Raw genomic sequence first — 23,226 nt, forward strand, 5'->3', positions numbered from 1 at the left:
GTAGAGACAGTTTTTCTGAGGCTGTCTAGACACAATGTCTGCACACAAAAGAATTTGGTTATGAACAGGGAAGCACTGCTCATAAGATGATATTCTGCTACTGGGGAAATTGAAATAAATTTTTTTTTTTTTTCTTTCAAGGGCAGGGAACAACCCTTTGGTGGTGCAGTTATCATGTCATAGCCAGTGTTACTAAGATACTGTCTTGTCTCCTCTGAGACTCTCCATTATTATTACCTACCTGAAACATTATCTTGAGGAAAAAACTGCTTACTGAGAAAGAAAATGGAAATGAAAAGTGTGGAAATCAAAAAAAAGCAAAGTGATGTAGAGAAACAAGATAAACCAGGTGCCTCGAGTTGCCAAAGAGTGGGTGTGAGTCCACCTGTGCCTGGTTAGGGCAGGCCCCCTATTACCAAGGGGCCAATAAAGGTGGGACACACACCCACAAGGAGAAAGCTCACTCTGGTGTGAGGCAATGGAGAGGCCAGCAGCTTGTCAAGCCTCAGGAGCAAGAAAGGCTCTTCCCGCTACAAAGTGAAGTGTATCTTTACTTTCTTTGAGGAATACATAATGCATCCAGGAGAAGTGTTTTGCACAGGCTGCAGTAAAAGTCAGTTTGATGCTGAGAAGCAAGATGCCTACAGTCTGTTTTGCAAAACTGTCTGTTTTGACATCTTCTAGACCATGGAAGGAGGCAGCATTCATGGGTGCACTGCTCTGACCCTCACCAGCAGAGGAGAAGGGACTCTGGAGAAAAATACTGATTGGGAATGATTTTTTTTTTTTTAATTGGGAGGTGAAATGAGGTGAAAGCAAAGACCAGGAAAAATCCATTCCAACGTTTATCTTCCTTCAGGGATATTTGGATATTTAAGGATTTAGGAAAACAAGTAATTTTTGAAAGTGTCAAATCTGTCAGTGTCCAGGAAAATGTTCTACTCCAATTGTTGCAGTGTATCAGGGTAGGGCTGTCACAGCTGTGTCAGTCAAAGGCTGAGTATGGATCTCTTGCTCTGGCTGCCTGTTCTGTCCTGGTGGTTGGAGAGTTTTGTCCCACAGATTATCAATTTCTGGGGTATGGATGAGCAATCTGCTATTGCAATGTTAGTGCATCAGACATCTCCCCAGCAGTAGCCCTAATGAAATGTCGTGACACATGGCAGGAATTTGGAGAGGGAAGGGCACCCTGAGAAGTTACTCGTCTCCATAAGTGTCCAACTCCTTTAAGCTGGTCTCTGTGTGAAGGTGGAGAAGCTGGGGTCCTTGTAGACACTGCTGAAGTCAGGGCAACAGAAGGAGCAGGGAGCTGTATTTAGAGCCCCCAGTAATTTCCTGCTCCTGTGTGCCAAACAGGTTTAGCAAAGGACAGATTTGGAATAAAACCATCACTGGAGGAAGGGCCATGAACCCTCTTTAAGTGGGTATGAAGATTCTTCAGTGACTAAAAAAACCTGATGATGATGATGATAATGATAACAAACCCTAAAACAAAGTTTCTTGGACCATAGTTTAAAATCCCTGCATTCCTGTGACATGGAGAATCCTTCTCATTTCAGAGTTGCCCTGGCTCAGGCAGGGAGACTGAGAGGGCAAAACCTTTGCAGCTCAGCCTGAAGTCACTGCCTGAGATAGTAGAAGAATATAGGAAACCTTTGCATAGACCCAGACCTGCACGTCACCAAACAAATGAAATGGGGGGAAAGAGAAGATTAGCAACTTTTAATCAATCTGTCAACACTGTGGCTCCTTGCATTTAAAAAAAAAAAAAAAAAAAAGGTGGATACTTGGGTGAAAAAGGCTGTGAAACTGTGATGCACAGAAGCTGTCATTGTCACCAGTTTCTTCAGAGACACATTGCTAATTACACCAGAACTCTCCATGATGTGCAGAAAATATCACCCAAAGCAGGAAATCTGGTAACTGTGGGACCATGACCATCAAGTTTGCATTAGTACCTCTGCCTTTTCTTCAAACTGGGGTCAATCTCCATGGGGAGGCTTTTCTCCCATAGACCAGCACAGTTTTCCCCTTTCAGTGTCAGTGGAGGTTTGGCTATTGTTAACTCCTGAATATTTAGCCTATAATGCATATGGCTCTTGAGTGACAGTAAAAGGCCAAGGTTCAGAAATTCAGATCAGTGCAACTGGAGCCTACAGGACATCTGATCCCTTTATGCAGTCATCACAGACGCTAAAGAAAGAGGCAAACTCTAACTTTCATTTGCTAGCCTTGTGTTTAGGGTCAAACCCAACATTTTATTATCATTCCAACTTAACCTGTGAGTCATTTGTATTGCATTTTCTGTATAAAGTAACATCTGTATGTTGTATTCTTCACATATTGAAGGGTCTCAGAATCTTTTAAGAGGTATCCCTGGCGTACAGTTTGGCAAGCTACTCTGAAAACATACCTTTTAATCATTTCACTGCTGGGTTTCAACTTAAATGGATGATCAAGGGTTTAAGCAGATGGATTTCAGCGTCTGTTTGCCACATGACAGCTGCCGGCAAAGCAAGAAATTATTATCCTGGGCCATGATTTACATATTTGACCTTTGAGCAGAGGAGGATATGGCAGACATTGTCAGAATCGGAGTATAAAGCCCTGAGAAGTATGAAACTTGTCTTGTTAGATTGTCAGATCTTTATAAATTAATCTGTGGTTCAAAAATGTCTTGAAATGACAAGAGCGTTTTGTTTTAACAGGTTGTATCTGTCTAATGTAATTAAAGCAGACAGAGCTTGCATAGACTGCTGAATAAAAAGCATGCTTGAGGATAAGTAGAGGTGTGTCACAATAGCACCATGAAATTGAATTTGTGGTACTCTTTCAGGTAATGTGTATCAATTAACACCTATACAGAAGTCTACAAGCTCCAACCTGAATGTTCAACTCAAGTAGAAAATCATCATTACTTCTGTGATATCAGAATTTGGAAATAGATTATCATGGGTGATGTGTTCCCAGTGCCAGGGAGGTTGTTCCCTCTGGGGCAGAGCTGTGTTTTAGAAAGCCCAGTGTGTATTAACGTGCTTCCATGGTCAGCTGGCATTTCACAGGTGATGGCATGTGGGACATCACCAACAATTTGCTACCCAAGAGTGTGCCTCACCATTTGCCTGGTTTATGAGAGTGGTTTTGAGATGAACTGTGACTAAGGGATGATATTCAGGATTGTTTTATGATAGTTGTAAAGAGTGAGATGCTCTACGTGCTCTCAGCATGGCCATCTCATTCTTCCTTCACAAAGAGCATGCTTGGCTCTCTCCAGCTGTGTCACAGCACAGTTAAGATAAAGCTCCCTACAGAGAGGACAGGGACATGACTGCAGTGACACAGACAATGTGACCATGGCAGTGATGCTCATGGGGGAAAGGAGGAGCTTTGTCAGCTCTCACTCTTCCTCTATTGCTCCCCTGGTAACTGTTCTGTTTCTGACCCAAGCCCGACAACAGCAAATTGTCAACCCTGTGGTTACCTCAGCTGTCTCTGTATGGTTGTAGAGATTGTTTCCAAGGGGTTTGCTGGAACCTATTTTCCTGTATGACCTTGTCTCTCTGTGAGCCTTGCTGGTCCTGTGACATGGGGTGACTCTGCATCCATGAGGAGCTTCTTAAAATCAGTGGGAACAGGGTGATGAACTTAACTGGAAATAGTCTGAGGACTCAAAGCATTGGCTGAGATCCATGTTTCCCTGGAGGGTAAAAAAAGTTCAGACTGGAAGATTTGGTTCTGTCTGCTGCTGAAACTTCTTGCCCTGTTACTGTCTGGGTCTGTGCTGTGCCAAGGTTTGGTTTGGCCAAGTGCCTCTCTGGGCTTTGGGACTCTCGTAATATTTTTTTTCCTGGCTGGATTTTGATAAGTTCAATAGTTCTATAGGTATATTCGAGCAGGATTCACAGGAAAAGATGGTAGCTTTGTTTCAGAAGATTTAATTTCCAACCTTACATAATGTGTAAACTTCACTCATCCCTGAGGCAGTGCTGAAAATGGGGCATTACCACTGCTTGTCATGCGTGTTGAAGCAAGGTGTCCTTTCCCCAGTGCATTGGACATGAACAATGGGGAAATGAATGAACTGAGATAATGTATCATTGAACTTCCATAGTTTTGATGAAGAAGTTTCATCTTCAACTTCTGAGCTCAGAAGAGAGGATTAATGGAGCTAATTCACTGCCCAATAGTCTGTCATAATAGCCTAAAATTCCCTTTCAAAAGACCATTAGAGGGAAGCTATGAAATGATTTGGGTTAAATTGGTTATTATCAGTCACATAGAGTTTACATAGGATCTTTACTGGAGAATCCTTCACATATTGCAATGAACTCACAGCTCCTGATGTACTGCCTGGTGTACAGTTAGAGAGCCCAATTCTCACCCACATCAAGATGTAGCCAGCCCCATTTGATTTAAATTCCTGAATTACTCTGTGCTGAATGTGATCATCATCATCATCACTTTAAATGGACAATTAACAGGCAAGAATCTGTGGCTACATTTGAGTGTAAAGGTACAAATGCTTTCAAAAGTGGCTGTGGCAGCTGGGGAGCACATTACAAATAGTGTGAGATACCCACAGCCAGTTATAGAGCACAGGTTTGAGAAAGGCAAACACAAAGGTCAAGAGAAAAGTGCTGCAGTGTTTAAAGCTTGTGTTCCAGATCCTTAAAAAAATAAAGTGAAACACAGTGCTACCACCTCAGACTAAACATCTAGTGTTCTGCTGCCTGTAGTATTGCTGTCCAGGTTGTCTGAAAAAAACATATATTGTGTATATCAGTCTATCAGTCTAGTAACTTTAATCCTTTTTATTTCTGCCAACCCCCTTGGCTGTTTGCAGCAAAGTTGACAGAATCATAGTGCTTAGTACTTTTCATGTATTATGAGTATCACGACTACTTCTTGCTGCCCTCCTGAGCAAGAGCTGCAGAACTGTGGTGGCTCCTACCAGGCATCAGGAAGCTCACGTCAGGTTTGATACACACCTACCCACAGAAGTTCAGATGTCACATCTCAGTGATCATAGAGTAATTTCTTTTTGTGAAAAATCATTAAATGTCTTAACTTCCCACTTGCTTTTAATATTTTCCTTCCGAGTTTTATTTTCTAAACCATTTTGCTCAGAATTTAAGGTTTGAGAAATCAATTTTTATGAGGTGCCACATATATAGCCATGTAAAATAGCTATTTTAGTGACTGTAGCCAAGCTATAATACAGACTGTTTGCCCATATTGTATATAATTGAATTATAATCACAAGTCTGATCTGAACCTTCAGTTCTGCTATGGATTTATCTTTATTGGAATTACCTTGGTTTGGGAGCAATACCTGTACATTAGAGGTACTCACTGCTGATTTTTAGAAGCTCCAGCTCGTCTGGTGGCTGTAGGACCTTCAGGACATCTCTGCTGGGTTGAATCCATCATAGCTATGTGACATTTTCAGCAGAATAGCATTATGTCACCAAGCTAGATGTGCCTCAAGCAAATTGTGGATTAAAGTTTTTCTCTTACTGTTAAGCCTCATCAAGGGATTTCATTTTCCAGGTCTGGGTGGAAAAGGAGAAGATGAATAGTGTTTGACAGTTCAGCAACAGCAAGGCAAGACCAGCCAGTGCAGTGCCATGTCTCAGCAATTTCCATCTCCTGGGCTACATTTTGCAGGTCTGCTCCTTGTGCTGTTGTGCTTTTTTGTAAGATGGGTCATTCCTCTCAGCACTAAGTATGGTGTGATTTACTTCCACAGCAGCATCAACAAATCATTTCTTCTGACTTCATTCTTTTCACCCTGAAGCTCCTTCAGCTGATGCCAGGAATAAATCTGGGAATGGTCCTGTCCTGCCAAGGGCAGCTAGACTCATTGTGAGTCCAAGGTGGCCCCCAGGATTTGCCAAGAAGCCCAACACCCTCTCAGGATTTGCTGGGAATTTGTTGTATTATACCACAAAGTACCTTATAACCACTGATGTGACACATGGTGGAGGACTGCAGCAGGCTCTAGTGAGATTCTCTTGGGGAGCAGTCAAGGCCATAAGTTACCAGTGCTCATAACTATGAACATGAGACTTGATGTTTGTGTTCTACCTGTCTGGAATTCAGAGGAAAAGCCCCACAAGCCTGAATGGATGAGTGGATACACAATCTCCTGAGGTGTGCTGCCATGGACAACCTGTTTAAGTCTCCTTCTCTGTGTCTAAAAAACAGGAACAGGCCAATAAATGGTGGACATATTCATCCCGAGGTTTATCTATGTGCCACCTTTTATTTCAAATAATTTCCAAGGATCCAGAAAAAGAAAGAATTTAAAACTTCTGATGTACATTGAAGTCCAAATGTATGTGTAGGCAGTGTGTATAGTTATTAACTGAAATAATAATAATAAAAAAAAAACCCACCACAAAAAACATGGCATCAAAACAGCCTGGAAAAAAGCCAACACTTTTACTTCTCATGAGACATGAGGCAAATCCTTCAGGAATCAGTGTCTGCCTCATGAATAGCCAGGATTTCAAAAGAGAAAATAAATTACATTGCAGTTTGCTTTTGTTTTGCTTTAGGAGGTTATTCAACACAAATGGAGACAAGAGGAGAGAATCTTGGTTATCTGGAGTCAGGAAATCCACACTGAATTACACAACCCCAAGCAACTGTTCCATTAATCCACAGAAGATGGATCTGTCAAAGCTGGTTGATCAGCCATCTGGCACAGTATTACCTGTACTTGTCTCTAATCTTGGGCTGATATTTTGCTGGCAAATTTCCAGAATCAAATAAAGGGAATTGATGACCAATATTTTCACTTTTACCTGCTTTCTTTTCTAGCTTTCTTTTTGGTCAGCAAAAATTACAGCAAAAGTTTTTTTGTGTGTGTAAAGCTGTTGCTATATTTAGGTGGCAAGACTCCGGCTGTTCCTCTTCACCTCCCTGTGATACGTTTTTGATTCTCCTGCTTTGGGAGAAAAAAGTGTCCACGACATGTCTGGTGATCATGTCTATGGAGACAATGACAATACCTCCATCCATGATTCCTCCTCCAATGGTCTGCCTGATAGGTTTTCAATTAAAGCTGGAGTCCTTTGCTGCTAGCAAGACAGTGAAAATGATGAGTGAGAATACTGGGGACAGAGTGGCTGGAGAGCAGCCAGGCAGAAAGGGACCTGGGAGTCTGGATTGACAGGAAGCTGAACATGAGCCAGCAGTGTGCCCAGGTGGCCAAGAAAGCCAATGGCATCCTGGCCTGTATCCGGAACAGCGTCGCCAGCAGGTCCAAGGAAGTGATTCTGCCCCTGTACTCAGCCCTGGTGAGGCCACACCTCGAGTACTGTGTCCAGTTCTGGGGCCCCCACTTCAGGAAGGATATCGAGGTCCTGGAGCAGGTCCAAAGGAGGGCAAGCAGGCTGGTGAAGGGACTCGAGCACAGACCCTATGAGGAGAGGCTGAGGGAGCTGGGGGTGTTCAGCCTGGAGAAGAGGAGGCTCAGGGGAGACCTCATCACTGTCTACCTGAAAGGAGGTTGTAGCCGGGTGGGGGTTGGTCTCTTTTGCCAGACGACTTTCAACAAGACAAGAGGGCATGGTCTTAAGTTGTGCCAGGGGAAATTTAGGTTAGATATTAGAAAGAATTTCTTTATGGAGAGGGTGATCAGGCATTGGAATGGGCTGCCCAGGGAAGTAGTGGATTCTCCGTCCCTGGAGATATTTAAAAAGAGACTGGATGTGGCACTCAGTGCCATGGTCTAGCAACCGCAACGGTGGTAAAAGGGTTGGACTTGATGATCTCTGAGGTCCCTTCCAACCCAGCCAATTCTATGATTCTATGATTCTATCCCCTCCCTCAAGCTTCAAGACAGTTTTGACATTTTTATTAAAAATTCTGTTCCTTCCTACTTTGTTCTCCCCTACCTCTTTTTGGGAAGTAATAGACCTGATAAAGCCTGAGTCCTGCTAGGGCCCTGGTGTGCTGCTGCATGAGAAATGAAGTGGTTAAGAAGAGTAACTGAAGGGAGGGAGAAGGTGAAAGGGGGAGAAAAGTCTGGATGATGGTCTGACTTGGTTTTCTTTGGTTGTGTCCTGTTTTCATGGGGTTTTCACCCCTCAAAAGGGAAGACACTGATATAATATATCTCATTTGGTCCTAAATACTTCAATATTGCATTTCCTCTATGTCTATTTACTGGTTTCTGTAGCTCATACTGCAGAAGGCTACCAGAAGTATGTATCTGGTAATTGCAAGGTAAATTAAGAAACTTGCAGTAATTACTGTTTCAATTTTGATAAGAGAAGCATTTTCTGGACACCAACAGATGCTGTTTTGTTTTGTTTTTCTTGTTTTTCTCTAAAACATCGTAGGATGGAGTTTGTTTAAATTAAGGTTTCCTCTGTGTTTTCTGTTCTCAGGGATCAGTTGTGTTGCTGTGGCTGCCTTTGAAGGCATCTCCCTGAGGTGTCTGTAATCACACACACACTCTGCCTTTTTGGGATGTGCCAGGGAACTGGAGCAGTCAGGGCTGGGAAGTCACTTGTGACAAGGAAGGGAGGTGACTTCCCCGAGGTCACTGTGTGAGCTCATGGCTGCACTTCTTGCACCCATTCATCTTTTATGAACTCACTGATCAGCAAGTTTTTCACAGGACCAAAGTTCCTCAGCTTCTTTCTGTCCTGTGAATAGCTAAAAATTGTGTTTTTGTGGCAAAGGCAAGGGACACGATTTCCAAATTTCCTCTGCACAGTGGTGCTCACCTGTGTGACAGCTCCCTGCTTTGTTAAGAAAACATGCACTTTTTTTGCAAACTCTGCTTCTCCCCACATCCCTTGCTCTTGCTTGTGCAGAGCATTAGTGTGAAAAAAGGCTTTATGTTCAGTGCTTTTTTCATATAAATATTTGCAAAGTCTCCCTTCAGGCTGTTTACTCAGGGCTTGTTAATTAAGGGTGCAGTGATAATCTAAGAGATCTAAGATAATCTGATCTCCAATCTCCTCACAAAGGTGCTTCAATTCCACCATGGAAGACAAGATCCATTTTGCCCCAGTGCATGCTCAGTATTTCACTCACCAAGATGCCCCTTTTGTTTCAGGGCTAATGTTCTGCAGCAATACCCTTTAAGCTAATCACTGTTGGAAAGGAGAAGCTTGTTTTACACTCAACAACTTTGATGCCCTGTGTTGTTCAAGTAAGGATCTGCCTCTGTCTTGCCTTGATTGACAAGACCCTTCCTATAAATTGGAGCAGTTAAGCAAACCAGTAGCAGCTGCTGGGAATTCCATTGAGCACAAGGCTGACAAGGATCCCCCTGCAGCTCTCCTGCTGTTCTCTCTGAGGTTCTGAAAACTCACCTGCAATTTTAAACTGCAAAAGGAGATCTTCCTCCAGCAAGTCAGGTGAGTTTGCTTCTGTGTTTGCTCTGTTTCATGGCTCCAGCTCATAAATAAAGCAGCTGCAAAGAATTAGTGTTCAATTTGTCCAGAAGTCTTTCTCTTTTGCTCTCAAATGTCTGCTTTTAAGAATAAGTATTTTATCTTCTTTGTCTTTTATTTTTTTTTACACTGTTGAGGTTATAGATAAACATACATTCATTTAATCACATGCATGTCTGTGATGTGTGAGGATGCATGGCCACACATCTGAAGGGCTCACTTCAGCAAACTTCATGTGCTGATCTAAAACTGATTGAGCAAATGGAAAGCACTTGGTTTAGCAGGAGCCTGGAGACCCAAACATTAGCCAGGCAAAAGGCAAGAGGCTGGGATCACTTACCTGTAACACAGCTGAGGCCACAATCCAACAACACCCACGAGCCTGTGCCCACTGCAGTAGCTGACTTTCTTGAAGTTAAATGCCAACTCTGGGGTTTTTAGGTGGACATTTTAAAATGCAATGCAAATATGTGAGGTATAGAAGGGATATTGTGGTTTAGAGCTGCTTTCCAGCTCTCCTTTTGGTTTTTTTTTTGTTTTGTTTTGTTTTGGTTTTTTGTCAGTTTCGTTCACTGCTTTTTAGCCTTGGCTGGGTCTGAGCTGGCTAGTAGGGATGTGTGTGCAGGAGGGACAACCAGCAGCTGTGAAGCTTGTGGGAGGTGCTGATCTCTCTGCAGAGATTATAGAATAAATTCAGGGACTCAGATCTCCTGAAAGGGCAGTGGGATAAAGACAGGAAGTCTTTCAGAACTGCTCTCATTGAAACAGTGGTGTTACCTGCAGCATGGAGCTGCAGCCCTGCTGCTTCTTCCCTATGCAGCAAAACAAGGAACCTGCCACCTCCCATAGGTGTGGATGTCAGACAGACAGACACTTCCAGAGTGACCCTTTCAGTGCCTGTACTGCCGGGGTCCCCAGCCACCAACACCTCTGTGCACTGAGAGAGCAACCAGAGGCCTCCCCAGCCATGGGCCTCGTGCAAGGTCAGGGCAGCCGAGCTGGGGAGGTGGGGAACCCTTTGCTACAAACTCATCTTGCAATTTGGAGATTCCTGTGTGTCTGAGGCACAGGTGGGAGGCTTTATCTCCTCAAGGCAAACCCGGCTGCTCAGCAGGGAAAGTCTGCCTACCACAGCTTTCTGTTTGACCTTTCCACAGAGACATTCCCCATCTGACAGGAGGTGATCCCTGATTTCTCTAGGTACCCACGAGCAGTGTTCATGAGGGGGACCTGGGACACACTCTGGCAACAAAGCAGTTCCACTTCCTACCTCCTGCACTACTCTGGCTCTCCCAGCCCTCCCCTTATCTCCCACCTCCCTCAGGATGAAGCTCCCCTGCGTGACCCTGGGCGCTCTGCTTCTCCTGATGCTGCTGGGCACCGGCAGCGCTCTCAAGGCCTCCGCCATCGACCTGCGCACCTTCGTCGGCTGCGCCGTGCGGGAGTTCACCTTCCTGGCCAGGAAACCTGGATGCAAGAGGCTGCGGGTGACGACGGACGCGTGCTGGGGACGCTGCGAGACCTGGGAGGTGAGGCTGCACCCCAGGGTTGGTACCTGTGCCCCCATGGGTGGTGCTTCCCCCACCAAGAAAAGCTCTTGCTAGAAACCCCCTGCATGTTAGACATCTTGCAGAGGTGTACAGGGCACCTCTCTTGGCAAGTATTATGATGTTGATGACCTATTAAACAAGCATTTAATTGCAGTGGGGTTCTCTGCTCCCCTGAGAAACAAAGAAAAATTATTTTCTCTTTTTTTTATTTTGCCAAGTGAGGTGGTGGAAGCACCATCCCTGGAAGATTTTAAGGCCACACTGGATGGGGCTCTGAGCAACCAGGTCTAGTGGAAGGTGTCCCTCCCCATGGTAATTCCATAGTTGGAACTAGGTGATCTTAAATGTCCCTTCCAACCCTGGAAATCCTATGATTCTACAAAGCAGGCACGGGCTGTGTCCTGCTCCACCAGCTCCTCACTGCCACTATTGGTGTCAGAGCACTTTGCTGTCTGTCATTCCCTCCCTCCTTCCTCAGAAGGGGGGATACACATCATGTGGTGATATTAATGAAGCACTTATATAAGGCTGTTATTATGCAATTCAAAAGCCTCTTGCAGCTTAACCACTTAAGGAGAGGAGGCCTTTATTACTTTACTGGAAAAATTTCCTTTGAGATTAAGATGGAGCTCCCAATTGATGGGTAATACATTTTGTTCCAAAAAACAAATCCCAAAGATAATGTCTGTTTCTAATTTGGTCCTGTTTTAAGTCACAGCCTGGTATAAATCTGAAGTAGTTATGATTTGTGGGGGTACAGAGGGAGAAAGAAAGATTGTAGTACATCTACACACACTTCAGAGAAGAAGTTTCTACCTGTCATCTTCCTTCTGCCACTGGAAGGCTCAAGAGGCCAGACCCAGTTTAATTTATTAAGGGAAGTATTGAGTGATTCCAGAGGGATTTTGACCACATGAAGGCAAGAGTTCTGTAAAAGTGATCAGAGGAAGACAAAGGGAAAGGCCACCAGTGGCCAGATTTCCCCTGTGGGATGAAGTTTCTTCCAGGGACCTCTTTGTCACCTGTTTCTCTCTACTCCCAAGATCTTTTGGCAGCACAGACCTTGCAGATTCTCTTACCATACTGCAGTACCACTGGGATGTAGTTAAGTTGACTGCATCTGGTTGTAGGCTCAACAGCTTCTAGAAAGCACCACGATGTACTTAGAAAGGGGGGTTTGTAAAAGGAAGGGTGTCTGGATATCTTCTCCCCAAAGTGTTGCATCTGTTCTTTTCCATGCCACCGTTATCAGTTCCCAGGGCAGGATCTTTACACAGTCCAGAGGGAAAGAAAATAAAAATTAAAATGTCTCATGGCTGTGTTATCTTTTGCTGTTTCCCATCTGTGCAAGAGAAAGGATGACAGAAGGCTCCTGTTCCTGTTTGCACTGCCTCTTCTTTAGAAACTGGGTGCTCCTGTCAAGGAAAAACTCCTTTTTCAGCGTAAGCAATGCCACTGTGATACCACAGGGGAGTGTGGGTTTTAGGGCCTTCAGGCTCCCATTGTGTCCTGATGGCTGAGGTCCCTGGCCAAGATGTTTTTCTCATGAGGAACTGGAGACTTCTCTGCTGTGCCAAGTGCATCCCTGACAGGGTACATCCCGTTGGGCTTTGTGGGACATGCAGCCTGACTGGGAAGACTGGTCTGGCTGAGTGAAAACCAGCTGTCTGGCACCTGGAGGCACCTCTGCTCTTAAGCAGCTCATGAACATGGAAGGGCTTCCAGCAGAAAGCACATTCTTTGATGGAAAATCAATCCTTTTAGTAGAAAGCAGCTTTTTTTGGCACACATGCTCATTGGGTTGAAACACTAGTATCCTGCTGAAAACCAGCTTTTTTGAATAGGCTTTCATCTCCCTTCAAGCAGTTTTAATTGGAGCTTTATGCTTTAAACAAACACAAACATGCACCTACACCCACTCTTCACCATGCCAGGGCTCCAAGAGGCAGGTGTTGAGCATAAAACCTAAAAATCATTTCCATGGCTCTCTTTTTGCCTCATCCAGTGTCCCCCCCCTATTTACACTAAATCCCCTTGAAGAAAAATGGAACTTCAGATACTTGTCTTGCTTGAGGCCAGCATTTCTCCCCCCAACAGAGGCCAGTGCTGGAACCCCCTTACATCGAGTCTTACCACCGCGTTTGCACCTACAACGAGACCAAGATGATGAGGGTGAAGCTGCCCAAGTGTGACCCTCGTGTGGATCCCTTCTACACCTACCCAGTGGCCATCCGCTGTGACTGTGACATCTGCTCCACTGCCACCACTGAATGTGAGACAGCATGAGCTCTCCTTCCCCAGGTCAGGCTAGGAGGGGCCATATTCTTCTCTGCTTTCATACCCCTAGTACCTACAGAGAGTGTAATTGAGTCCAGAACCTGATCTTGCCCTCTAACTCTCCTAATCCATTGACTTTTCTGGGTAGATGAGCCTTAATTCCCTTTCCTCATATTGTTCAAAGCATGATTGCTGTAGACATGTAGTACACAGCCTTACAATAGCAAATCCTGTGGGGGAAAAACAATAAAAAAATGGATGCAGTTTCCCTTCCTTACAAGCTTTTCAAACCCTGTGACCTTTCTTCTTTCACAAAGTGCTCATGGTCTAAGGAGTCACTTGGGGGGGGGGTGAGGTGGAAAGAGGCCACGAAGGCATTGGAAGCCCCTCTATCAGCCTTTTCATTCAGGTCAGCTTTTAGCTCCTTCCCAGAAATGTAAATGCAGTTACCAACATTTCCACTATCTCACCCTTGCCATAAATTCTTCTCATCCTGAGTTCTGTTGGGAATAACCATCAAAGAAAAGGCCTTAGGGTCAATGACATGGAAATGGGTATCCAAGGTGCTACCTTAAAATGAGGGTGAATGCATAGTCAGCCCTGACTCTGTAAAGTACTTAAGTTCATGATTAAGTGTTTTGCTTAATATCAGTGAGCTTTCACAGTTAAGCACATATTTCAGTGATTTGGTTAATTTGAGCTATTCTGCTGAAAAAAAAAAAAGAAAAGAAAAAAGTTTTGCCTTACAGGAGACAAAAAGGAAAAGGGAGAGAATCCCATGAAATCTCTAAAACCAAAAGTGCGTATTTTCCCATCTGCTTTTGTCCAGGGATAGGAGGGGAGCTGTCTTCACATAAAATCAATGAGACTCCTCAGGGCCCAGGCTGTCCCTCCTGACAATTTCCAGAGTCAGAGGGACCAAGCCAAAGCACAGTAATTGTGGTCTGTTTTCAGCAAGCCTCTGGATGAGGTGGTGGGAAAGAGGGGGCTACAAAGGGTGTTCCTGCTCCTCCAAGGATGCACAAGTGTTGGGGAGCAGCCATATGGTCTAGGAAGAGAGCTGTGGGATGGCCAATAACACATCCAACCTGTGTGAGACAAGTCCAGGACAGGAAAGACAGCAGACATGTGAAAGGATAGCTCACACCTCCTCAGACTTACTTTTCACAAACTAGGGCACATCTGGGAGCTTCTGCCCCAGGTGACTACAGCCACAGAAGTGTCTTTGTCCTCTGGTTCCCACCTGGAGGAGGACAGATGCATGTTCCTCCCTCCTTTCTCCCCTGGACAAAATGGGAAATTATGTGAAAGAAGGAAGATTTGCCAAGTGAGAGGAGCTGGCTGGGGCTTACAAAACAAAGACACCTTCTTAGCCATTAGGAGAGAATTGCTGCACTTACCTTCTCCTCAGTTAAGTGACTTGTTTTTTTGAATGCAGTCACCTTTATTTCTGGTGATGCATGTGTGAAGCTTGCCCAAGTCTTCTGTCCTCACTGAGGCAGATTTAGTTTAAGCTGTAATTTGTTAGTTGCTGTCATCTTTTTGTCTGTGAAAGTGTAAAAGCTTCATTGTGGTTGAGTAGGAAGGAGGTGATTTTGTTACTCTGCCTTCTGAAATTCTGAATAGAGACTTCCATGCCAGGAGCAGTTTTCTGCTCATGGTGGGGTTAGCCACCCTTTAAAAATGTTCTTTTGTTTTGTTTCAAATTGCCTTTCCCAATCCCTCTGATCTTCTTATTGTTCTAACTGGCATCACAACTGTTGTGAGAAACCTGCAAATTATTTTGTGCCCTTCATTAAACCTCAAAATTGTAGCATGAATTTAATTTAAACCAACGTACAGAGGTTTCATATGCAGAATATGTTTCAGGTCCCACAAACTCTTTGCCAGAGCTGTGAACACCTGCAAAACATCTCTTGATGCTGATGTGAAGTCATTTCCTTCCCTGGATTTCTCTCACGGGGTCTGGCTGTGCTATCGTCTCAGGATTAAAAGTAGGGTTAGAAAGTGGCAAACTTCCTTCTTTTGCAGCCAGCAGGATATATGGGCTGTCCCCAGACATGGTGAGACAGGAGAAACCTCAGCAAGTGTTCAGAAGCAAACAGTGCTGGGTGTGAAGGAGGGTTTTGATGCATACAGCAGCAGCCAGACTGGGAGGCGGAAGAGGAAGAGTGGGAAGGATGTATTGACTGAAACCAAGCTAACACTTCTAGATGGTCTTTTAAGGAAGAAAGCAAAAGTGAATGGAGATGATGTGGATTTGCTGTGGGTGACGAGTACAGACAGTGTCAGAGCCCACCAACTCATTTGACTGACACAACTCCATCTCTCTCCAGCTCTGTTGGTTTCCCCAGTGGGCACCACGCAGTGAATTTCAAGGAGCCAACTTAGTCCTGCTGCAGGTAATTGCAAGACCTTCTGTCAAAGTCTTACAATACCAGTTTTTCATTCTTAAATTTTAATATGTGGGATCAGGTCTTTTGGCTTTCACATCCTTTATGCTGCAGCTGGGATGTAACCTCCTGCTCAGAATCTGTAGACAGCCACAATAGCCCACCACACTTCACAGCATGAGAAGCTTCATTCCCAGACCACCTCCATCTCATGAGGGGCATTTTTGATGCTCCTTAAAGCCATAGATTTAAATCTCATCTTCCTACCTGTCCAAAGCAGTTAAAGCCCTTCTTTTCTTTGGTGCCTAAGTTTGCAAGGAGTGCTTGTCACAGGGGCTGTCCCAGCTTACATACTACCTCTTCCATGAAACTCCCCACTGATTTTTGTAGCACTGTGGTTGTCCCTTCCACCTGGACACCAACAACCAGCACTAGGCAGAAATCCTCATGGACTGTAGTGTAGAGCTCTTAGAAGTGTCAGTTGCCACTGGCCCAAACTTCACTACTTAAAAGCAAGGGAAGGAAATCTTGCTCTATGTGTAAGGGGGGGCTTGACTTCTCTGAGACAACTGTAGGGGCAATGCAGGAAGCAAAGCGTGTCCAGAGAGAAGTTCCTTCACAAAGCCTTGTTGCTGAAGCATTCACAGCCCTGCAGGCCCAGCTTGAAGCACCTGCTTTGTGTATGAAGGGAGAAGATGCTGCATCTACCTGCTCAGGAAGGAGAAGGTGCAGATATGGAGAAGCCATAACTATGCAACCTGGAGATGACACTTGGTTCTGTCATAACCACACCAAGAAAGTATGGGCAAATCAGTGGATTTCTTTCTCTGTGCCCCAGTTTCCCTTCTGGACAGGGGCAGTGATGATACAACCGATTTTTTTTTTCTCCTCTATGTGTTTTGGAGTGTATCCCTTGTGATGAGTCTGTATCCAGCTCTCTCTTGCTCAGGTTTGTTTTTGCTCCTTAAACCTGAACAGCAATAGCCAGAGCCCTGCAGTGCTTTGATTTTTTACAATACTTTCATATCCTTTATGTGCAGCTGGGATTTAACCTCCTGCTCAGAATCTGCAGACAGCCAAAATAACCCACCACAGTTGAGGGCATTGGAAGACCATTCCCAGGCTGGGTCTTGAAGTTCGTTTTCCCTCATTCCCATGCTGCAGCCAGTCTGACCATGTCAGAAATCAGGTTATTTTACATGGTCTTCCAACCTGAGTTACAGTGATAGGGAGGGCAGGAAACGTCTGTGTGCTTCCTGCATTGACTGGATTTCCCTTTTGGGAGGATGGGACAGGCAGCTTCCTCCTGCTCTCACTGTACCCACATGAGAACATGGGAACTGCAAAGGGCTGTCTCACCCAGTGTCCTGCTGCTGACAGGAGCTAACAAAGGATGCTCAGGGGAATGTGAAACCATCAGGGCTGTGTAAATGTGTCCTTTTCTGTCTATAGATTTAGTGGGCAGCAGTTTAAGAAGCTTCTTCTCTGGAGGATGCATCTGGCACCTTGTTGTTAACCCTGCATGCATGGGTTCTCCACGCTGCTTCTTCCTGAATGAAGTCTGGTGACTGATACCAGCTTCTCCCAGGAACAGGTAAATCAGAGATATTCCAGGCCATATACTGTGCCCTCTGTAATTATTCTGGCTCCTCTGAGCGTGCATCCTTTTATAACAGGCAGGGATTTGAGCCCTTTTATAACAGGCAGGGATTTGAGCTGCAGTGCCTTTTTATTGGGAATATATTTTGTCATTGTTCTGAGAGCCTGTGCCCCAGACAGGAGTTGGTTAAGCACATTGAGGTTCACAAGCTTGAGGAACATGAAAAGAGCCTTTCTCTTGTGAAATTTGCTTTAACCCAGTCAGTGTTAGGGATGCTGTTCAGGAATGATGGGATTGATGGTCTTAATTTGAAGGTTAGATTAGCTGGTCAATGGGACTTCTTCTGGTCGTAAAGTAAATGGAACTGAAAGCTGGGTAATACAGGCACTGCCTTTTTAAAAATTATTATTTCATGTTTTATATTTTTTAAAGCATGGTCCATATCTCTGCACTGAATACCTGGAGGACTGGAGCCAGTCATGTTCTTGATCCCAGTCCAGCATTTGCAGGCTGTCTTTCCTAATGTAACTTCTTCAGCCCTTTCAGCTTTTCACTTACTCTCCTGCTTCTCCCTGCCCTGGCTGCTAGGCTGAAGGTTACACACCACATCATCTTCTTTGCTCTCAGTAAAGATTTGTTGATGGGTTTTGTTATTGTGTGTTAGGTTTGTCAGGGAGTAAAAAACTCTCCTTAAAACTAACACTTGGGCTAGCACACTTCTTTACCAAGAGAGCTCCAGTGCCTGCCAGGCTGCTGCATGCTGGCTTCTCTCCAAGACACTTTAAATATTCACTTGAGGAAGGAAAAAAACCTCCTTTTATGGTGCTGTGATATTGCAGTGGAGACCACAGAGACTAATGCCAGTGACCCCTTACTAAAATAAATTTTAAAAAGGTATATCTGAAAGAGAAGTCAACAGATCACCTTACTATTGGTGATAGATGGGAATCTAAATATCTTTAGGCCAGTGACTGGGGGACACCCTGGGGCTGGAGTGAGCTGAAGGGCAGCAGGGACCTTCAGGTCCTACATCTCCACCTGCCCATGTTTCCAGGCTGCAAGGAATTTGATTAAGCAGGAGACAGGAAAACCTGTGTGGTGTCACTGTTGACTTTCTACAGGTGACACTGGAAGATGCAGGTAGTTCCAGGACCACCCAAAAGAAGCCCAATGTGTTACCATCTGCATTTCCTACCTGAAATGTCCTGCAAGGTGTATATGATTAGCATCTGGGAAAATAAACACAGCACCACAGTTTCTCAAAATGATGCTCTCAAAATACTTAGCAATACCTTTATTTTGTTAAAATAAACTATGTACAATAGACGATACTAATGTGCAGTTACAATATACAATAATTACATGCTTAAAATAGGATAAGCAAAAGAATACAGAATCATGTGCTGTAAATAGAAAAGTAATACTGTTTACATGATTTTTAAACTATGCGAACGTAATTGCTGGAAAACTGAATTGCCTGGGTTTGAAATTTTATTGCTTTAACAACATTTAGAGGATTTGGTTAATCTTTGAAAAAAGGTATGCCACTGAAAAGTCATTCATAATGGTTTTGAACTCATCCTTTGGTTTTACTGGCCCCATATCCAGTGATACTGCACACAGCATAATTTTGAGAGAGAAAAGTTCAGTTGCTCACAGCAAGTGAAGTAAATGACTCTTTTTCTTGGCCTGCTTAGAGCTTACTGGAGATGTGTTAGAGCCTGATTGATTACATCTGCTACACAGACATATTCAAAATAACATGTTGCACTGTTAATTTTAAGTATTGTTGAAGTACTATGCAAAAAGAGAGAGGAAATAATTTTTCTTTGTGTTCTCAGGGGAGCAGAGAATCTCATTGCAATTGGATGCTTGTTTAATAGTTCATCAACATCATATCAGATTAAGCTGGATTCAGTCATCTATGCACTCAGGACATCAGATCCATCTCCCTGCTCCTCTCTGCAGCCTCTTTGAAGCCTTCTCAGTCTCAAGGTGTTGCTGAGCCCCAGGTATCCTTGTGTGACTCCAGGGAGCCCCCCACCTAAGCCTGTTCTCCAGGGTCTCAACATACTTGGGCAGCATGGACACCAGGCCATGCTTTGCTCTGTAGCATTTCCCACCTGGCAATCTGGGCTCACCACTGCTTACAAGTGACAAAGACTTTGCCAGTGGCTTTCTCACATAGTTTTGTCTTATTGCTTATTAGTGAATTATTATTTACAAGTTTGGGGAAAGTTTAGGCTCATTTACTCCATCCTGACAAGGCAGTTCAGTACTGCCAGTCCTGTAATGCTGTTAGAGCAGCTGCCTAGTTTGGAGAAGAGTGTTGGGAGAGACAATCTGACAGTCATACTGTGAGTATGGCTCACACCCGAAATACTTTGACAGGCATCAGACAAAGATTTATACACATTATCAGTACAAATAACTGTAGAGATCAGGAATCTGTAAACTGATGACAACTATATACTCTGAATTCATTAACCTCTGATCAAAGTGAAAATTGACCAGAACTGATATCAACAAGAACTCAGACTGATCCTTGGCAATACCAAATGCAAAATGAAATCTGGCATCCTGAATGCTGCCATTCCACTCAGATGAGATCAAATTAAGTGACAGTGCTGAGTGCAGTGTCAAACTCATCAAAGACACCCAATCATCTTGAACATTTTAATGTTAATATAATAATTTGCATCTCCAGCCTCAGTACTGGTTGAAACCCGGAGTTCCAAATCCAGTCACCAAAGCTCAAGTCAAAGATCAGATCAGCAAAATCTCCAGATGCTAAACTTCTTTTAGGAGTCCACAACCAGCAGCCAAAAGGTATAAAAGATTCTTGGACCTGGCTCAGTGTATCTGTGTGCTCAAAGCTTGGTTGGCCACAATAAAGGGCAGAAAAGGAGGAAATATAAAGACTCTGAAATGTTTTCCCCATTAGCCTATTGAAATATTCCATTGTCTTCATGACAATTGAAATGAAGCCAACATACAGCATTTTTGCAAATCCCACCTTAAAGGTACAGCTGGAAGAAGCAGCCAAACAGTGCATTATGGTTTTCACGTTCTGGAATAGAGCGGGGATCCTCTTCAAGGTTATTTTTTGTTAATATTTTTCCAAAGTTAAAGAGATTTTTCACTACTGACAGCAATTCATATGATTTTTGCTTTTTGCTCAGTTATATATGTGTTTATAGCTCATTTTCCTCTTACAGTGAGGTTCTAATGGGGTTTCTGGAACATCCCAGAAAAACAGACTCTTGTTTTAGGATCAAATTGACTGATTGTGGCTTTGGGCCCTGATCATGCAGCTCTCCCCCAAAGTAGGAGTGTAGATGCTATTCTGCTGCATTCAATACTTCTAATCAGTGTTTCCATCCCAACTTTTCAATGCAAAAATATTTCTATTCATATTTTGCTTTGATAGGTGAAGACAGCTAAGATCACACTACCAAAATCACTGGGAGGCTTTTTTGCTGCATTCAGAGGGTCTTGATTTACTAAGAGGAAAATAAACAGTTACAGTAGAGATTTGTCCTTTTCCAAGCTCCAGTAAAAGGTTCACAAATTGGGTCTCTGGAGTCTTAGGCCCATATTTTGGATAGGATCTTGACAGCTTGCTGTCGATGGGAAATGAAGGTCGTGCATGCATGTCAACAGTCACTGATAGTGAAATGTTTGGTCGCTGTTGCTCTGTTTTCTATGGTGATTTTCCCACCCTTGGGGTTGTTTTTTAGCCACTTGCCTAGAGACCCATTGCAGTGGCTGGTTCTGGGGAACTGAACTGAAGCAGTACTTTGAAAGAGAAAGAAGGTGAGAAAAATTAATGGCAGCTTCTGTAATGGTTGTTTTGATTGTCATCTTGGACTTGGAGTGAATTCTGCAGTTCCCACCAGCAGGAAGATTTGTATCAGCACAAGCATGTGGGGATTCACATTATGCTTAATTCAAGGTAGTGCAGGGCAAGAACTTGCACTTGGTTGCTCTTCGTAGGCTACATACTACTGTAACTTTAGATTTATAGGGCAGAGAGAGGTCTGTGAGTGTTTGGCACATAGGAGAACCAGAGGAGGTAACCTTGAGTACTGCTCTCTACCACTCTTGGAGCATATAAATGCATGGGACTTATACCAAATTCAACAAATGCTCCTGGGTGGACCTGCGTGGGGTTAGAGCTTTGTTTCTGTGTTCTTCCCAACTCTTCTGAAATCTTTGTGGGACCACCTTCAGATCATGGTGTTTTAGCAGCACTCTGAAGGGCAGAAGCATCTGCAGGTTGTAATGAGATAAAAACTCTCTAACATCTTGAGATAGGTCTCTAATACCTAATATTTCCCATATCTCCTTGCAGGAGTTTACATGAAAACCCTTTGGAAACTGTTTAAGCTACAGCTTCAGGTTTCAGAAGAGGCCAAAGGAGATGGGTTTTACAGGCTCTAGGAGATTTCTCATAAGTTGTGAGTGCTTTTGAAATGATAGCAGACTATTTGCAAAGGCAGCTCTGTCAGGAGAGGTTTTGACATCAGTTGCATCAAGAAGACATTGTCAAATAGGTTCCTGGGATGGTTTATAGCCTTTACAGCTCCCCTAACTATGTTCCTTTGAAGGTGAAATTGGGGTCTCATTTCTAGCTCATCTTACAGTAAGAAAACCCATCTCCTTTCACCCGCCAATCCTTCATCCATTTTTGTTCCTTGTTACTAATGGGGCTTGAAAATAACTTGAGGTTTATATCTGTTGCCTTATGCCTGTGCTTGCACTGTGTCTGGTGTTTTGATATTTCTGAAAATAAGCTTTGCTGCCTGTTTGCAGACCATCTGTTGGCTTTTAGAAAAGGTATTAGGTACTACTTGCCAGATAGTCCATGAGTCTCCTTCATCTGCCTACAATACCTTTCTCAAGCCTGTGCTGTTCCTGTCTCCCCAAAATAATGGTGTGACAGGGCAGATCTTGGAGTGAGAACCCCATTGCATGGATGAGTGTGTGCACATAACCTGACATAGGGATACTGCTCATGGGACCTTCATTAGCCATGGCTATTTTGAAAACATTTATTTTAGTTGGAAGAGAAATGAAAAGCAAATGGAGTACAGAGGCCATTTCTCTGTGGATTGGGACCATCCCCCTCCCTTGCAGCTCCTAGGTGTCAATTTTTGTTCACAATCAGATTGAAAAACTTGGAAATTTACTTGATGTGCTTGGCTTTCTAGGTCCAAATTAAACCTAGTTAGCCTTAACATTTTATTTTGTGTGTATATTACTAATTTTCCTGCAGCTAAGGAAAGTTGTGCAGGGTGCTGCAGTTGAATACATTATGGCAGTAGCATGTGAGCATCTACATCACCATATGTTTTTTAGTTATTTTCCTCCAACCACTGCTCTTACTTTATTGTTACAACTTCCTATTTATTTCTGATTTTATATGCCTATCCTATGCCACTCTATTAGTATTAATAGACACCCCTGATGCTCGGTGGGACACAAAAATATAATTTTATTATCTATGGCTTTCTCTGATGCATGCTGGGATTGCTATATTGCATTTTTCCAGTGTACTCATTATTTTATGATAAGCTCAGCTATCACTCTGGATTTCTATTTCCTCTGTATTTTGTGAAGCTCTAAGCTCCAGCCTGAGTGTTTTCACTGCACTTCATCTGAAACAGACTTCTCTTACTTTAACAAGAGACTTGGATATGGACTGGCACTCTACAGCATCACACAGGAGCTAAACCAAGGTAATCATCCTATTTTATTTTCACTGAAGGAAATGGCAGCACAGGAAAGCCTTAATATTCTCAGAAATATCTTGAACGCTGCTTTTCTTTTTTGTTTCAGTGGACTTATAGTGATGTTCTAAGCCAAAAAGTGTCCCCCAGATATTTGTTTATTTAGTCCACTCCTACTTTGCCTCATAGTCCCCTAATATCTCTTTACACGTTACAGTTCAGCTGGTTGCCAGTGTCCCAGCTGTGTGATAACCCACT

The 23,226-nt window shown here is 43.7% G+C and overlaps 1 protein-coding gene across 1 annotated transcript; it reads left to right on the forward strand.

Annotated features, from left to right (window-relative positions):
* Positions 1–10,741: 10,741 nt before the first annotated feature.
* On the forward strand, positions 10,742–13,252 carry GPHB5 (glycoprotein hormone subunit beta 5). The gene is made up of 2 exons (XM_008501045.2): positions 10,742–10,945; positions 13,064–13,252. Exons 1-2 carry the CDS (start codon positions 10,742–10,744, stop codon positions 13,250–13,252), a joined length of 393 nt encoding a protein of 130 aa, XP_008499267.1.
* The last annotated feature ends 9,974 nt before the right edge of the window (positions 13,253–23,226 follow it).

Source organism: Calypte anna, chromosome 5A (genome assembly GCF_003957555.1).
Source record: "Calypte anna isolate BGI_N300 chromosome 5A, bCalAnn1_v1.p, whole genome shotgun sequence".
Classification (NCBI taxonomy): Eukaryota; Metazoa; Chordata; class Aves; order Apodiformes; family Trochilidae; genus Calypte; species Calypte anna.

Bases quoted from the DNA above. Each gene is read 5' to 3' on its own strand.
- GPHB5 (XM_008501045.2), top strand. From the start codon at position 10,742: ATGAAGCTCCCCTGCGTGACCCTGGGCGCTCTGCTTCTCCTGATGCTG. The intron at 10,946-13,063 runs GTGAGGCTGCAC...TCCCCCCAACAG, and splicing joins GACGCTGCGAGACCTGGGAG to AGGCCAGTGCTGGAACCCCC.